The following is an 18,821-nucleotide window of genomic DNA, read 5'->3' as shown; positions in this document are numbered from 1 at the left end:
TCATCTGGCCTTTGCCGTACATCTGAACCCTTCACTTAATTTGCAAGAGAGATTTGGATTGCTTGGAGTGCTGCACCTTATTGCTTTCAAACGCTCCTCAAGCATCTTTGGGCGCAGGTGTTTGCTGCAAAAGTGGAGCTCGGTCTGGTTGTTTCGCTAATGTAGAAATACTTCAGGAACTATCCCTTATGCTGAAAGAATGCGCCACAATGCTACAAGATCAGGCAGCATTGCATTCATTTGCCACTGAACTCGTGCATGAGTAGCATGCGTATTTGCACTTCAACAGGTATTAACGTCACCACACTTAAATTTCCCACTTCTAGTGGTGTTTTCCTTATCCATGGGTATATCTTTAAATTAGTACGTATTGTACAGTATTACTTTTAATAGATGATGGAAAGGCAGAAGATTCTAGAGAAATGAGCCAATGCCATGCCCATAAGGAACGGTGGGAACTGGCTTCCCTAATGACTTACAGCTTGAGGAGGAAAGTAACAGTTGCTGAAGGAGAGTTTGGGGAGTCAGTGACAAAACTCACACCTTTTTGTTGTTTGGAGTGGCTAAAGTGCGTCATGAGTTATAAAACAATATTTTTAATTTGGCTGATTGGAATTAGTACTGGTGGGCAGTGATTTTTCTGTAACGCTTTCAATTTCTGACTCTTGTTCAGCTTTGAAATTGTTGCATTTTGAATTTAAGCTTCTTAAATGTCAGATACCACAAACATGAATGTGTTGATTTTTCTCACCTATGTGAAATAGTTTTAACTGGAAAACACTAGTTCTTTTCAAGGTTTAAAATAGTGTTCAAACTGTTTTTAAACCTGCTTTCCTACAAGGGCTGCCTATTGACACCCATAAACATCTATATTCTGTAAGTTAGTTAATCTAGCGGGAAATAAGCATATATAATCCAGTGAGATTTTGTTGCCTTGCATTCTGCAGTGTCTTTTTTTTTTTTTTTTCTATCAAAATTAGATGTCACAGTTGTAAGAAGGCTTATTTTTCGGGAAAGAGGACCAATATCTCAAGAATTCTTTCAGCATGTTTTCTACATTCCCCCACGTTATATCCCATATGATTTTACTTCTGTAGCTGAATATTGAATCTTTGTATTAGTAGTGCTTTCCTTGATATCTTCTTGGCTAATTGTAGTTTGAATCTAGTAAAGGTGAGCATGTCTAAAGTATAGACTGGCTTGTATATAGAAACTGATACATAAGAAAATCGTGTATAAAAAGCATCTAATTCTAGGCTTTGGAAGTGTTATTACAGAACTGTCTTCCCCCTTTGAAGAAGTAAGACTATGTAATTGTTTAGAGATTTACCCAGGACATGGTAGTCACTTCAGTGCATTTCTTATTTAAGTATAAGAACTTCTACGAGTAGACTAAGCAAGGGTTGGACTGTGCCCCTCAATAAAAGCATGAACCTGTCACTTGTACTTAAAGAACAGCACAGGCACCTAATTTTAGGGCAGTCTTAGGGCTATGAATCCTTGCCTTGCATGGGTGCCTTGGAAGCCTGTGCTACTGGTGTCTCACTTGGTTGCTGAAGGTAGGTGTTTAAGTTTGGGGAGGCAGGATTTCGTGTACGTCACTCTTCAGAGCTTCTCTGTCAGCTATTTTAGGTAACCTTATGCCCAAGAGTAATAGTTATTCCTGGGTCTAATACATCAGTTGCTGTGGAAAGATATTAAACAAGTAATGTGGATTTGTGTTTTCCACTTTGAAGTGAATATCTATCTATCTTTGAATCTACATACAAAATGTTTTCGTTTCACAGGTACCTCCATTCATATCTGCAGAAGCTCAGATTTTTCACAGGGACATTTGTCAAGATAGTGGTTGATCCAAAGTGGCTAAATGTGTGGTTTGGTGCCTATTGGCAATGTTCTTTTTTTCTTCTTCTAGGACGTGAAAATCTGAGAAATGAACAAATTACGGCAAAGCTTTAGGAGAAAGAAAGATGTCTATGTCCCAGAGGCCAGTAGGCCTCATCAGTGGCAGACTGATGAAGAAGGCGTTCGAACTGGCAAGTGTAGCTTTCCTGTTAAGGTAAGATTTTTCTGCCTTTTTTTCAGATATCCATGAGATACTCTTGCCATGAATTATTATTTGTGGGTTCTTTTGGCAAGCATAAGCCAGCAGCATGCTTCATTACACACTGACCTATTTTACAATCAGCTCTCATTGCAAAGGATGTGGCTTTTTTAAAAACCCAGATGAGTCATGTAACGAATGCCTTGGAAAATCACTGTCTGAGATATGCTGCGTTATTATCTAGTTGAAATAAATCATGTAGCTAGGCAGAGGAGTAATATAATATTTGTCTTCATTTTTCTGGAAGAGCAGAAATGGTAGACCTCTTGGATTGCGTGGAAAGGTACTCGGTTCTCTCTGTTAAAAGTGGAGTTACGGTTACGGTTTTGACTTGTAAGGTAAGCGGTGGGTTGTGCTTGGAAAGGAATCATTCCTCCCTTTTGATAACTGAAAACGTTGCAAAGTAACACCTGGGTTTCCTTCCAGCGCTTGAGGTTATAAGCACTTGCTAACTTCTGAGAGTGTCTTCTGTGCTGTGATTTTGTGTGTGTGTGTATTACAGACTGTTAATGCATGTGAAACTGAAATTACCTTTTTGAATTCTGAGAACTCATTCCAGATTATTGGAGTATTAGAAATAGTTATTTTCTTTTGTGTCACCATTTCTCCTTCCCCTTTATTTAAGAAATGATATTATTTTAATATTTTAGAATAATACTAATGCTTAAGAACTATAATAATAAAAGTAAATATGAAATTAAGGTGGCTTGTTGCATATGCTTCCCTTGTAATCAAAAGCTTTCTTCCTCAAAGCACGCTAATACTAACTCTACAATAGATTGTAAGCAGATGACACTTACGGAAAGCGAAGGGATTAAATATCTATGCACAAGGAAAACAGCCTATGGTTCTGATGCCTAAGGACCTCTTATTAGTTTTTGTCTGTATTATACGTGAAGTAATTCTGTCTGATAGTTAAACAGGTGATGCTGCTAAGTGGAACTCTTGAAACTGGCTGTTACATGTTTTTGTAAAGCTGTGGGTATGTGCAGATATACAATAAATCTGAGAACTTTCACACTACGTTCATTCCTACATTCACTTTACCCTACTATAGTTGCTTATGTGTGCTTTTACATACACTCAAGTGTTCATAAGGTTTCTAGTTTGTTATGGTTGCTTGCTTATTGGTCTTTGTCCTGTGTTAGTTTTCAGGTAGAAGGAAGGAACTGTAATCCAATGCTAAACTGTGATGGTGTTTTGCCAGAGCTTTGAAAGTAACCGCTCTGTGGAAGCTCAAATTTAGGTTAAGGTTTAGCACCATCTAGGAGAGAACAGAGGTGTTAGTTTAAGGATTGTCATTTTCTTTAATAATTTAGCCATTACGCAGGTTGAACAGCAAAATGCTGGCTTTCTAGACATTTACTTTCACTCCAACTTTTTCAGTCCTTTACTGAACACAAAGGCTGTGAACCATTTGTTGCTGCTTAAAGACTGTCTTTTTCTTTGACTTGCAGTCAGGACTTGCACTTAGAATGACAAATGCTTCCTGTATTTAAATGAAGCATTAATCTATTCTGGGCACATGTACCCAAAGTCAAAAAAGGTTTTAGGCTATTCTGTGCTGAAGAGGTGTAGAAATGGAGGAGTCTTTGCATCCTGTCATCATCATGGCACTTGTTTGCCTTTATTTGCCCACTTCATATTGGAATTCACTGAATTAATGTAATTTGTTCATTGGAAAAAATACTCTGAAGTAAATGCATTTTTACATATGTTTCTTGATTTGATCAGAATGGTAGACTTTTTAAAGAAGTTGCAATTAGATGAAAACTTAAAATCAGAACAATTTGACATTAAGAGGTATTTTAGCTTAGTCGATTAGAATTCATACTGTGCCTTGAGATGGGCAGTAGTGGAAACTTTTATTAGGCTTGGGATGCAAAGTGGGTGTTAACTGGTGTTTGATAGATACAGACAGGAAGTATGGCCATTGTGAGCGAACGAGATAAACCAGATGTAGAGTCATCGGTTTAGTGGGTGGTACTATATTTTGCTTGCAAAAAGAATAGAACTTTGTGCTATTGAAGGAGAGTATCCTGTCATGCTGTTCTTGGGTATTATTCGAAATTCGTACATTCCAGGAAAAGTACGCTATCGCCTAGATTCTTAAATAGCCGATGAGGTGACTTTTCTTCCTGATGCTCCTCAGTGGAGCAGAATAAACACAGATTTTGGGAAAAATAGTTAATGAATAGGAACGCATTCAAGTCTAAGAAAATGAAGATATTTTCACCATGTTTCAAAGTTCCTAAGTGGGTATTCCAGAGGGGCCCATTGCGTGTAGTATAGCTGCTCGACGACAGTGTAATGTTTCAGGGGGTGTGTGTGTATGTGTGTGTTAGTCTGTCCTTATTGTTTATAGTCTGCCTTGCCCATTCTCTAAAAATCATTGGCTGTGGTTCTTTGGAGCTGAAAGCATAGCTGAGTGGAAAGACTGGAGTCCGGCTTGTGCAGGGATGATGAAGATTTTACCTGTACGGCAGGTGAAGACCTGAGAATTGTTAACAAATGTGTCTACGGCTGTCTTTAGGGTTTTCTGTATGAAAGTAAAATACATGAAACTAATGTAGTAGCAGACATGTTGAGAGCTTTGTTTCTTCTAATGCTTGCTATTTTAATTTAGGTAAGACTCAACATCCTTTTTTTTGGAGATAGGAGACTAGTACAAATGCAGAGTAGGGAACAATTGCTCTTGGTTTCTCTTGTAAAAGAGAAAGATCATGAATGTTTGATCGATGAAAGAAATGTCACTCTCTTAAAGTAGTGTTAAGTTCGTGTGTGTTTTAACTTCTTGCCTTTGGGCATTTATACTTTGCCTGGAGTTGGGGTGTTTGTAGAGTGCTAGGACAGATTTATCCTTTTTTAGATATTACAGAACATGTGGAAGCGCTTTGAAAGTCATGTTGCAAATAGGGTTTCATCCTGCCTCAGGCTTCATTCTGTTAGTGTTGGATAGGGACTCCCGTACCTGCTCGTTCATTGTGCTTTGAGGATGCTGTACTGCAAACAGGTTTGATGTTGTTGAAAGGATTTCTATGTTGGCACAGTTTTCGATGCTTTTCCTGTGCCACGTCCACAGCTGATCCTTATTAGTAATTAAAGTCCATAAGCGTGCTGTTGGATTTTGAGCAAGTCCGATGCATCTATGGATCATCTTCATTTCTGTAGAGGAGATGCTCTGTGGAAAGCATTGGCAAAATTCCTTATACATTGTTGCTTTAAAATTGAGGAAAGTGGATTTGATGCACAGTTGGTTCTCTCCAGTGCTGTGCTTATAAATTAGGAGATGGTGATAATCCTGGGCACGTACTGTTACTTTTAGGCAATAACACTTTTTTGTTGTTGTTTAACAGTCTGTGTTTTTCCACTAGTTGGAGTGACTGTGTTGTATGTAATGAGCTACTGATCGTATTTTTCTCAGTCATCTTAGTGTGTGTAGAATGTATTTAAAGATAGCTCTTCACTGTGTTGGAAATCTAACCACGCTTGAGGTGGTAATTTGACACATTCAATATAGGGCCTTGTAGTGGCTACTGACTTCCCTGCACTGCTCTTCTGCGTTAAACAGCTTTGAATCAGCTAAAGTTGCATTGGAAGAAGGGCCAGGATGCTGGAGCATACAACTGAATGTGGTTTTTCTGCACTCCGCTGCATCAGCAGAGAAGCAGGTGCCTGTCTGTCAGCAAGGGTATGAAAAGGGTGTTAAACTTGTGTTTAGACAAGTGTCACTTGCAAACTTCTGCTGTTCCATCGCGAATGTAATGGTGTTGCTCTCCTAACTTTTGTGGTGTGGAGACACGATACATTGCAGCTTCTATAGATGTACTCAGGGTTGCCCTGTTATTAAATATGACACTGTTACAGCTGCTGGAAAATCTGTGTAAAAGTATATTTTCAGGGGTCAATTCTCTTCCGCTGTCCTAACAAACTAAAAAGTAATGACCATGTTTCAGTAGTGAATCCTCTCTCTGAGGGGGGAAAAAGCATGACAGATACATGTAATGTGTAAGGGACTTAGACTGAGACATTGTATTTAAACTACATAAGTAAATTATTCTAACAGACGTTACAGTCGTGCTTATCAGTGCTATAATTTATTTTTATGCAATCTTTATACACTGTAATTGCAAGAAGTGAAGCTCATTGACATACACGTTTTCAAACTTGCTTTCTTGCTCCAGACACTACCTCACTGCGAACATGCAGCTGCTCTATGTTTTAATGACTAAAATATTTGACACTAGGGCTTCTTTTGTCTGAAATGCCTTTTCGAATGTCCCTCTGGGTAAGTAGTTTTTATTCATACAAATGCACTTTAGAGTAGCTGGGCTGTGAAATTTATATGAGAAAAATTAGGTCATTTCCCTCTACTTAAAAGGACTAAACAAATCAAACATTTGCAAGTTCTTGGTGGTTCTAACCAACTGGGCATGTTAAATGGAATAGTAACAGCTGATTCCTATATGTGGTTGTAGAAGACACAACAGTCACATATATCTTGGGTTAATTTAATTAGCCTTATTCTTTCACTTTCATGTTTTTGGTGGTCAGTCTCTTCCCACCTTAATGTGCCGAAGGGTACTGTTGCCTATAGGCCTGCAAGTTTGCTTGCATATTTTATTCCATTTATTCCAGTGAAAAAGGTCCATGTTGTAGAGTAACAAACCATATTTTTATTTTTGAATTTGAAGTCCAGGCTTTGCTGCTGAGTGCCTGGTATCATATGAATTAGCCTTTCCACTGAATCTTGATTTCTGTGCTAGTGTTGACAAATAAAAATTGTATGGACGCAGTTGTACATTCACACATAAAAGAATTGACTTCACAGTGTAAATACTCTTCAACTGTTTCCTCTCTAGCCTTTGCTTTGGTGGGAGGTGTTTGGAGGACACCATATTGCTCTGTATTCAAGCAGAGACAGAAGAAAAGGGAGCAACTCGCCCTGAGTCTTGTAGAGTATCCTCACTGGGACCTGTGTCAGTTTTCATCCCTGGAGTCCCTGTGACCCGGCAGTGTGCAATGTCACTAGGCCATACGTGGCTGTGTGGAAACTGCCATCAGTGGGACATAGGCCATTTCTGTCACTTTGCTGTGTGCTCTGGCGCCGCTCGAGGCTGCCCAGTTGTCCTCATTAAGCTTTGGAATTTGCATGTTGAACTTTATTGCTTATTGTCTAATTCATAAATCTCATATTAGAAATAACATCCTATTTTGGTCCGTTTGTAAACACAGCTTGCATGTGATTCTGTTCTCCAGATCAGAAAGCCTGGTACTCAGCCCAGGTAACTGGGGCTTTCAGTTTATGTCTGAAATGCACTTCTAGTTTGAAATAATAGTATCTGTGAAAGAATTTAAAGATTTAAATGCTGAAGTTCCTTTAAATTAGGCATGTGATATTTTTGACTGTGAAAGCTTGAGATGCTTGAATAGTCTTTGGAAACTATGTTAAGTATTTTTAAGAAGTTAATGTGACAAATCTGCTGATTTCTGAAATGTTGCAGAGCCTTACACATTAAACACTACAAATCCCTACCTCTTAAGGCACGCATTGATGTTTGCACTGAACAATAACCATTTCTATTGAATGCTAACCCAGCAGCAAGCAAAGGCACATTTTTAAAGTCCTAAAGCATTTAAGATCACAGGAAAAAAAGCTTGAAGACAGCTAATTATAAAAGAATTGTGATCATAAAAGAAGGTGTGAGAGTTGCCTCAAATATATTCCTATGTATTTTTGTCACGATTAAAAGGAATGTCATGCAGTCCCTCATCTTTAAACTTTTCATGCTTGTGTCCAACCTTTAGTTTTGTTTGAATAGCCTTGCAAACAAGAAGTTTTAAATGAAGCTTCTTACTCAGTTTTAAAACTCTCCTGTCTTTGGGCAAGGTCAAATTCATAAATTGTTTAGTAAACTTCAAATTGTTTTAAAGATATGATTATTATTGTTTAGAGCCATAAAAATGGTTTGAATGTCCTTGCAGAAATACTTCTTTTAAATGTAATTTAGGTGTTGGAAATAAATTTTTCAATTCCGGGTGTTCTGTTTTTTAAAATTAGGGGGTTTCCAGTGTCATAAGTGGAAACTGATTTTTTTGCAGGACTTGAAGAACAGGTACGATGTGCACCTGTGCAGTGTGTTTATAAAACTTTGTGCTTTTCTTTAAAAAAAAAAAAAAGAAAACTTTAAATTTACTTACTTAATTCTGAATTCCTGGAAAAGTAGGGATTGCATGTCAGAGTGAACAATTGAAAACCTAAGTGTAACAGCACATCCATGGAGCCGTAAAGGAGCTAGGAGAAATAGCAGGTTTAAGCCTCATCAAGGGAAATTTCGGATAGGCACTACAACAACAGCTCAGCAAAGCAACCGCCCTTTCTAACAGTGAGGCATGTAAACTACAGAGTAGGTGGTCTACCCTATTGATCTCCAGTTACAGAAATGTCGTCATACTTCAAGGCTGACTCCTCTGATGTAGATGTGGCAGTAGATCCTGCCTTGAGGCAAGTGCTGTCTTATATAACCTCCTGAGTTCCTTCTTTGCCTCATTTTAGGGATTTGTGAGAATATGAAGAGTATAGCATTTGTGTGTCCTGTACTGAGCTTTGCTGCTTCATCTTCAGTAGCCCTAAGGGGAAATGTTTTCATTCCCTCACAGTGTTGTTTCTGTTCACACTGATAAATATGATATGAGAACCAGTAAGTGAAATGCACGGTGTGGCTCTTAGATGGGTGTGATGTGATGAGACACAGAGAACTACTTGTACGAATACTGCTTTGGTTTTAGAGTTAGATTCTTTTGACCCGCACTATTCAGAGACATTTAGCAGTCATAGACTGTTACAGCTCCTGTTTTGGGCGGTTTAAGAGGTTGGTGAGACATTTTCATTTCTGGTGACTTAGGGAAATGGAAGAAGTTGGACCCCACGGACATGTGTGGCATCATAACTAACCTGTAGCTTTGACTAAGCAGAATTAGGTTTATTTTGTTGTTCGATGCTTAATCGTGGAGTTTGTTGTCTGTTCTTCTACAGCTCTGTCTAAGCAAACATCTGTTTCAAACCGATAAATTAAAAAAGCAGGAGCATGGGTGTGAGAGTGGAGAGAAATAGAGTATTGAACATTGGAATGTAAATCTTACAGAAGTCAGTGGAAAAGTAGCTCAGCTTTAAGACGTATCCAGGCTTTCTGGATTTAAGCTTGCTAGTTGCAAGACAGCATTTCACTGTGAAACTGTGGAGCTCAGGCTTCAGTTCTTAAGCAATACCAATTCCAGAAGCATATTTGCACATGCAGATGCCAAGCAGTCACTCCTACTGTTACAAATAACACCCTAGTTGTAGAGAGAATAGTACTTCCACAGCAGAAGAAAGAGCAATGTCACTGCCTATAGGAAAAATACCAAGGAAACGGGGGTGTGCTTCTCTCTGTGGCAGCTAGTTCCCTAGCACAGGACATCTTGACCAAGACTTGGAGTAAGCTCATTTCCCACATCCGTCTACTTTCAAATGCAACCTGAAGAACCTAATCTGTTATTGCAAATAAAACAGCGCATGTGAACATCTGCTGTTACAGAGGGAACTTCAATGATTTGTGTAGCTACGTCTGTTTGCAAGAGAGGCTGTAGTAGCGTATTACCAGGCTTGAACAAACAAATCTGGCTCGAGTGAGTTGTCCAAGTGGAAGGAGTTCTGGTGAAGGATCTTTCTTTTTGCCAGCTGTTATTGTTGAACTTTGAAATTTTGAAAACTGAGTCAGCCAAGTGCTTGTGAAAGAAATGAAAACAAAGAAAGAAGATCAGGGCAGTATTTCTTGTACTAGGACACAGATGGTAGGTCTGTTTCTGACCTGATACATCAGCCCTTGATGTTTCTTAGAAGCAATTTCAATAGCGTATCTTTGGGGGAAGGCAGTAGGATAGCCTCACCAAAACCACTTGATAAGGTAACTTGTTAGTTTTCAGATGAAGTTGGAAAAAATTTAAAATGTTGAAAAATAATAAAGTTTCTCAAGTACTTCTCAAGTTCTAAGGGCGTTTTGCTACATGCCAGTTTAACTTGTTCCTGTGTTGATTACTTTCTGTTTGACTTGAGATTGATATCGAGCACCACCATCTGTAAAAGAGAACAGTCTCTTTTTTATTATTATTATTATTACTTGCTGTACCATCATCTCATATTTTTTTATTTTTTTCCTGAAAATGTTAATATAAGCAATACTTCTATTTAGAAATATTTGTGTTAAGGGGTTCTCCCAACAGCCCCTGAAAGTATTTTATTTGAATTACAGCTTTATTTTATGTTACTTTGTATGTGGACTCTGCCCACAAGGATTTTAGCTTTCTGTAAAAGCCTTGGTAGTTAATTTCTGGTATAATGATTAAATATCATACAGAACATCTTATGGCTGAGAATTGATGATGTCATGGCTATCATTCATTGGTTGCTATGGGAATTAAGTAGGAATGCATTCAATATTAATACTGCATTCCCGCTATGTGCACTTTCATGATGGAAAAGTACTCGCGTTCTCGAGGAACACTAGCTGCAGTGATCCTTGTGACAAGGAGTGCTCTTTGCAAGTATGTCCAGGGTACCCCCTTCCTTACCGTTCTGCAAAGTCATCAGCCACTGTGGTATGGATTATGATGTTCACATTGATTTTGTGCACCCAGTAATTATGCGTCCCAGTCCTTGAGCACATGTGTGGTAATGTTGCCATGATGGATTTGCATGAGACGTTACTTATATAGGACAAGTCGTTGCCCAGGCACTTCGCAATATGTTTCTTCTCCTTTAGTTTGAAAGGGAAGTTCCTTTTCAGAGATCCTGAAAGGTTGTGTATAGAAGTGTGGGACTTGTGTATGTGCTTTTTAAAGTGATTTCCATGCAATCTCTTCCTGTGGCAGTGGTGATGGTTTATTTTTATTAAGTCCTGATTTCTGGTGTTTTAACTTCCATTTCAGGCTGTGAAGAGCAGACCATGTCTTAATCTAACTTGCAGCTGTATTTTCTTTCTCTATTAAATTTTGAAATGTTATTCATAAAATGCTGTTGCACTAATAAGTTGAGATAATATTTCAAATTTAAGGTTAGGCAGTGATATAACTACAATTTAACAGTTCTGATTAAAATGTAAGGGTACTAGAAAAAAAATCTCAGTCTGGAGCAGAGCTGCTTGCCAAGTATCTTGAAGAAATATTTACGTCTTTGATTACTACCCATTGAAAGTCAGGTAGATATTGTAGCACTGGTTAAATACAGGAACCATGTATATCTACTCTCAGCCTGGTGGGGGGAAAAAGTTTTTAGAAATAACCCTGAAGACTTGGAAGGGGACCTGCTGCTTAAGGGACACTTGGCTAAAAAAAAAAGAGGAGGACCACAGCTTTCAGATTATACAGTTGAAAGTTATTTTTATAAGAAAGAAACTTAAAAATATGTGGGTATCTATAAGAAATTAACACACCACCACCGCACACTAGAAAAAAACCCCAGGAAGAATTTTGAAACTGGCTGTAAAACGTACAAGGCCACCAATACTGATACTGATGAGGTTCTGGCTTCTGCAAAAATGGTGTGATGGGAAGAACAAGTTTTTTTTTGATGAAGGGCTTAAAGTGTAAAGTGTAAGTGCAAACAAAGCACCTTTTTGTCCTCTATATCATGAAGTAGTATTGTGTGGCAGTGTAATTTCTTTTATAATTCAGAATTGATTGATGCTCAATGAGGTCTGTGGATTGTACCCTTTTGGTGTGGGTAGATGCACTTGATATGTGCAATAATGTCCCCATTCACTGGAGTGGAAGCAGCATTGAAAACTGGAGCTAAACTTGCTGTCTCTAGCAGCAGTGGCATGACTGATTGCTGAAAGTTGGAGCATGGGACTTGAATAGAGGTTTGGCAACACAGGGGAAAAGGGTTGTCTGTTTTGGAGTGTGACATGAGGCAATATTTACCCTGCTCTGTTTCTCCCTTTTCCAAGCAAAAGGCAGGTTGCCAAGTACAGAGACTGAATGGTTTGAATCTTCAGTTGGAAACTTTTGCCTACACCGAGGTAAATGAGATGTGCAGGTATCTCAGGAAATCCAAAAGTTGTCTTTACTCAATGGTCATGCAAATTAGATGGCTCATTCCATGCATCTAGCTTTTTTTTCCTGTCCTCTATAAACATCAGCTTTTTTCCCATCTGTACACCCCCCCCCCCCCCGCCTTTTTAAAGAAAAGCTGACAAACTTTCTTAAGTTACCAAACTCAAAACTTTCCCCTGACAAATATACACAACCACAGAATTTCTGCATCTCTGGGACTTCCAGAGGAGTCATGGTAGAAGAACATCTAGTTGTTGGTATAAATATGTACTTGCAGACATATAGTAAATGCATCTTTAGTTGTTAATATTTGTGTATTTTTTAGGATTGAGATTTTCTAGTTCGTGTGTGTTCTGGAGAAATGAAGATCTTGCGCAAGTGTTCAGCAAGCTCAGCTGAGGGAGTACAGTTGCTGTTTTGGCAGCTCCAGCATTCAATTATAAGGCTTCAGCCTCACAGAGCTCATTTTGAAAAAGCTCTAAAGTGTCAGATCTCTTTTCTTTACCTTGTAGCTTCTATGCAATTTATTTTTCAAGCTGCTCTCCAGCTGTGAGGGCTGGTTTAAAGGAAATTCTTGCAGAATTGTTCCGTATAGATTTACTCTGTTTTAAAAATGCCACATAGTGAGATTTAATGTTAAAGCCCTCTGTCACTTATGATCTTTCAAATCTTCCAGCAGTTTAATGATATGTAGGGTAACGTGTAGAATCTCCTCTTTTGGAGTATCTTGCTTTCCATGAATAAACCCTCAACTTTCAAAATTCCATTAAATCTTTAAAACAGTTTGAGTTTGTCTGTTTTGTCGAATCTGTTGTATTATTCTGATAGAGCACTTCAGCATGGTGCTACACAGCAAAATCTTTTTTTGACCATCTAGTTAAGTGTGGTACCCTAATTAATGAAACAAAAACAGAGATTTCAGATAACTCATGACAGAATATTCTGTGATGGAGTGGGACTTCTCGATAGATTATTAAACCTAGGTTTACTACTGCATTAAGTGACACAAGTATTGATTCCGATATTTTAAACCCATTTCTTCACTCTCCGGCTAGAATAGAATATAAATGCTGAATTGCATACAGTTCCTGCAATGCCATGTAAATTGGGGTTTCTTTGACCTATACCTCTTATTACCAAACATTAGAAAGCTGTTATTTAATAGTTTTTATGGTTTACTTCAAGAGTTAAGTACTTTGTATACGGATATTAATGTTTCTGAGAGAACATTTCCTTCCCCTATCAAAAAGAAGTATGATTGGAAAAGGTAGGGAGAAACTGGAAAACTTAGACCTTCCTCCCCACCCACAAAATGTGAAATTAAACTATTCACAGTACCCTGAGCACTACACTCTGATGTATTTCTTGAAATTGCTTTCTCTATAGGCTAATATTATTCCAGGTTATTAATTTAAAAGCTTTGAAATTTGCAGTTTCTGTACATTGTTGTTTTGTTGCTGTTTATAAGTTGTGATAAGACGAATATACAGAAAACTGGTATTTTTTTAAAACTTTTAGTGAGAATGATGAATGTTTCAGTGTCCATGTAAGAGCCTGGTATTGTAATGAACTTAAACAATTTTGATTTACAATTTTAAGAAAAAAGCGGGGGGGAAGAAGGCTTTTTTTTTTTCCTGTTTGTAACATGAAATTTCTTCTATTTCGACATGAACACTCAAATATATTTGGTTATGTTACTATGTAGTATAATTCAGTTTTTGATAACTAAATGTATTTATCATTATTCAAAAATAATTTATTCACAGCCAACTCTTTTGACCTAATGTTTTCATGCTATGCTAGTGAAAAAAGTGACCAAAGCTCAAGCTGAATAAGAAGGAAAATACAGTTCTACTTTTGCATTTCATTTTTTCCCCTGAGTAAGCAGAATCTGTCTTTCCCTCAGAATTTCTAGTTGTATTATGCCTTTCTACTGACGCCAGTGCCCAATATACATACCAAGTCAAACCTCCAAATACAGGTCTCAAAAGAAGGCTAGCAGAGTGCTGTTAATGTCCATCATCTCAGCTGTACTGAGCTGGGTTCAGAGATTGGATTTTTAAACCCAGGGAGTTTAAGGAGCTGTTGTTAAGCTTTTCTCTCCCTACTCTCTTTCCTGCAGTACTTGGGACACGTCGAAGTGGATGAATCCAGAGGGATGCATATCTGTGAAGATGCTGTGAAGAGACTGAAATCTGTATGTATATTTGTTTCATGGAAAAGCTGGCTTTGGGGCTGTGAGTGTTACTGGAGAAGGTCCGTGGGGCGGCAGTGCCCCAGCTAAAGACTGAACTTCTGACCCGCGTTAGGAGAACAGTTGGCCGGTTTGAGAGCGCTGCTGCAGTTAGGGCGATGTGCTAATCCAGTGATGAGAGGGAGAGAGTTACAACTGCGCTTTCGACTTGCAGAAACTATTTGCAAAAGAAACGCGTAAAAAATCCTGTGTGACCTTTCAGGCTAAGTTGGTACCCACATGGGACTTCAACCATTGTTTTTAACAGTTCTTTCTCCCTCTCTTTCTCTCTCTTCCTCTCCCTCTCTCTCTCTCCCTCTGTTGCCTGCCACTTTAATAGTGACTTAATTCACTGTTATTATACAAAATAGTACTTGATTTAGGCTGCTTTTTTTCTAATGCACTGCAACATCGTAGCCATGCATGAAATAATCTGGCTTGCATCTGCTCAGAGTGGCCTGAAGGCTGCCTAATTCTGATATGTCATGAAGTGGGCTGCTCTTAGTTTGGCTTCTGTGAACGTTTGCTCCTGTCAATGGCACTCGTTCAAAGCTCTTTTATTTCTATGGCTCATTTGAAGAGGTCTTGTCATCTCTTTCCTGCAGTAGTAATATCACAAAATCCTGCAGAAACAGCAAACTCCAGAGAGGCAATGATCAGTTTATCAAGGAACTGAGGCTAAAACAGCATTGAAGAGAACAGAAGGAGAAAGGGCATTAAAATTTGAAGTCTGAATGGAGATAAAGAATTGCAATCCTTTTCATCATTTCTCTTATGTGTCTTAGCTATATACATTCTTCAGTGATGCCTTTAGTGGAAGAAACTCTTTTATTCTTGTAGCTCAACAAAATTACTGAAAGTACATCGCACACTTCTACTGCACCTTTGCTAATTTAAGATTATCTGCTACTGGACATCACTTTTTTCCCCTCCCAAATGTGAGAGCTCAAATGGCTTCCAACTAAACCTGTTCTTCCCTTCTTCCTAGCACACAGCACAGGATTATAGGTTATCTTTTCTTCTGTTGTGCTGTAAAGTTTCTGAATTGGTTTAGTGCTCTGATTAAAATCAAGTCTTTTCATTCTTTTCTCTCTCAGCTAATGTATAGCAACCTGCTAAAGCCGCATCCCATCTGTTCCTATTCAGTCCAACAGTGATTGGTGATTGATTTTTATTAAAAAGGGACACACAAATTATAAATGAGTTTCTTTGTTCTATGGATTTAGTTTACGTAGCTAAAAGTGCAAGTACCGACCACATAATGAATTGCATCCGTTTTTGTCTCGTTCTGGTTTTTGTCCTGTAAGAATACTTGCTATTAGCACACCAAATAACGTTGCAGTATCTACTTCATGCAACTTCTCTCATTCTGTTCACTGGGGAGCTATGCTGTGAAGTATTTGTTCTCTAGGTTTTTTTAATAAACCTTAAGCCCACAAGCCAGTTAAGTGTAACTAAGCTTATAAATAATGAGACACAGTAAAAGCATAACGCCCAGTTTCTTCTGGAATCTGGATAATTCCAGGATTGTGATTCTTGATGACCGGAATTATTGATTCAAATGTCAGACTTCGATATCTAGCTTTTACAGTGCATTCTCTGGAAGTAAATAATTTCATTTCCCTATTCTGTGCTACGTCATTGTTTCAAATTGTGAATGGCATCAATTTTTACCCATTCTCATAAATTCAATGGTTTTCTTCAGATAACTTTGATTTCTTCTGCTGTTTGAAGCTTTTGATAGATCAGACACAAGCACGTGTCTCTTGCGATTGCTATTCGCATTGTCTCTTTTGTCACTGTTGGAAGTTGAGAAGCAGAGGTGAAATTCTCATTGGGCCCCAAGAGGAAGATTCAGATTACGGAAATTGCTTTGTAAGCTTTGGTTGCTAGACTCCATCAGATCCAAGGTTCATTTGGAGCTGCTTGCTGCAATTCAACCCCTGCCCCTCGCCCCAGCATGTAGGTTTTAAACTGGTGGCATTTCTTTAGGACTCTACTATTACTGAAAGCTCTCTCCTGTACAATATGCTCTCTTAATTAGCAAAAGCCAGACCACTGGATGATGTTTCAGCATGGAAGGAATGCGATAAGAAAACAGTTTGTTCCTTTGGAAGTCTCTTGCTTTCACAGTGCTTGGTTATTTTGATGAGCTTTCTCTTGGTCTTGAAAGAATCACAGGTTTTAGCTGCAGTGCTCAAACTGAAAGAGTAGCTTAAGGGAAATTGGACTTCGCTTTTCATGTGGTTAAACTACATCAAAATGTATGTGGCCTATTTTAATCTTTACTGCTTTCTTTGCAGGTAATGTGCAGGTTTTATAAATCATATCCAGTCAATAAATAATAGTCCTGTTCTCGGAGATAGAATTCTTGAATTCTTGTCTCTTGTATCTTCTAAAAATTAAGTTATCTCTGTCTTTACTTATTTTAATAGATATATTTTTTTTCTCTTAATTCTTGTTCTTCACTAGTTCGCAATTCATTTGGGGAACCAAAGTCTGTTCTTTTTTAGGGTTGACTAATGGACTTTAAAACATTTTATGGAATTTGTCAAGAAGAGTATAGAACAGTGTTAATCTTGGTTAACACAGCTTAATTTCTGCTTTGCTTTTTGAAAGAAAAGATGCAAATAAATCTTCTTGTCTCTTTTTTTTTCTTGTGGGAAATAACCTTACAGGGCTTTTTTACCTGCTTGTTTAATGTGGCATAATTGGTTTTGAGTATTGCATCTTGCAGAACTTGAAACCAAATGATGGTGAGCATTTTATTCAGGCATTGTTTAATTGACAACTGAGTAAAAGAAGCCACTTTTAGCTAGAGAATCCCTCATCCATACTGTACTCTGTTGTTACAGTTTTATAGCTCTGAAATTGCACACCAACAATACTATAATGTGCAGTCTGTAATATTGTTTAGAATGAATGAAGACAAACTTTCGTTATGTCCCTATTTTCTGTCTAATGAAATAGCACTGCAGTCTCATTAATAGATCAGAAACCCATGTATTCAGCTATCAGTCTGTTATTAACATGGGTTTATATTACCAATGGAGCTTGCATTTTTCCCGTAGTAGTAGGATATGACCAATATAGCTTACATTTTTCCCTTAGTAGGGATATATTACTAACTGCGTATACATTTCATATCAGGTAGGATCCTTGTATTTGGACACTAATCTCTAAATGGTTTCTTCGGAACCATTTCACTGAATTTAAAATATTTTGTGCAAAGTGGGAAATCACTTCATAAGGGCCCTGTAAGCGTATTTGACTCCGGTATGGGAACATCATATAAAGACAAAAGTATACTCTCTCATGTCATGTTTCGATTTTAAATCAGCTTTAGCCTGTAGTATTGGTTTCTAACTTGCCACTTTTTGTTTTTAATGATGAATTTGTTTTAATATATGTTCTTGTTTTAGCAGGTAAAGAGACATAATTTAATATTTTAAAACATGCATTAGTTATCTCTAAACTACATTAACTTAGTGTTGTTTAAAACCCATTTTGCATGATGCCTTTTCCATTAACCTTGTCTAGTTTATTTAAACAAAAAATCTTGTTTAACAAGCATTTTGCTGAGAGCAAAATTAACCATCACCTAAAAATGAGGTAGCTTCTGGTGAATCTCTTTAGCTTTTGCTATCTTTAAAAAAAGCTGTTATTTAGTGTAATGCAATAGTCATTGCTCAACTTGGCAGCAGCATCCAACCCCTTCTCATTATGTACACAACACTGTGATTAATCCATTAGTTCCCCTCCTAGTGTTCAGCATATCCTGTCCAAATACATAACCATTCCTGCCTCTAAAAATTGTTAAGCTTTTCAGCTGGCTGAACTTAGAGATGTTCTTTCTACAGTGTCTGAGTTGACATAAATATGTTACAGATACTTGGTTAAACGCTCTGTGGAAGGATGTCAGGCAGAGCCACACAGCAACAGAAGTCAGGAAATACAAAGTCAAGATTGACACTCCCTTCTTAACTTTGTGTTTCCTGGCTTTTGTTGGCTTGCGTCAGAACCATAGCTGTGTTTTAAATATAACCTTGTTTATCAATCAATTCTCGAGACACTGCCTCAGGATATTTGTAATAATATTTTTAATATAGTATTGTTATCAATGATCAACATGTTGGAATTACACAGGGTTAATTTGGGGTCAGGGGCTTTCACAAAGATGCTCTCTGTCTCATCTGCAGTTTTCCACCTCTTCCTCGCTCCTAGCTTTCTTACAAGCGAAACAGTTCGGAAAGATAGCGGGAACAGCACTGTGCTTCACGCCAGCTTCCCTCAAACGTGGAGCAGTGTGTGGCCTAGAGAAGCGTTCTCTCAGGAGATCAGTTTAGATCTTGCAGTTTGCTTTTCACAGTCTGGTAACAAAATAAAGCCAGT

The 18,821-nt window shown here is 38.0% G+C and overlaps 1 protein-coding gene across 11 annotated transcripts in view; it reads left to right on the top strand.

Moving 5' to 3' along the window:
- NUMB (NUMB endocytic adaptor protein) overlaps positions 1 to 18,821 on the top strand; it is a 98,663-nt gene that overhangs the window by 60,363 nt on the left and 19,479 nt on the right. For all 11 annotated transcript variants that reach the window (XM_063331504.1, XM_063331503.1, XM_063331507.1 and 8 more), the window contains 2 exons: positions 1,916 to 2,059; positions 14,319 to 14,393. In XM_063331504.1, the coding sequence (XP_063187574.1) occupies positions 1,934 to 2,059; positions 14,319 to 14,393 (201 nt within the window). In that variant the 5' untranslated portion in view covers positions 1,916 to 1,933. The remainder of the gene's footprint in view (positions 1 to 1,915; positions 2,060 to 14,318; positions 14,394 to 18,821) is intronic.

This window comes from Chroicocephalus ridibundus, chromosome 4 (assembly GCF_963924245.1).
Source record: "Chroicocephalus ridibundus chromosome 4, bChrRid1.1, whole genome shotgun sequence".
NCBI classification, from domain to species: Eukaryota; Metazoa; Chordata; class Aves; order Charadriiformes; family Laridae; genus Chroicocephalus; species Chroicocephalus ridibundus.
This window is presented reverse-complemented; position numbering and strand designations above follow the sequence as displayed.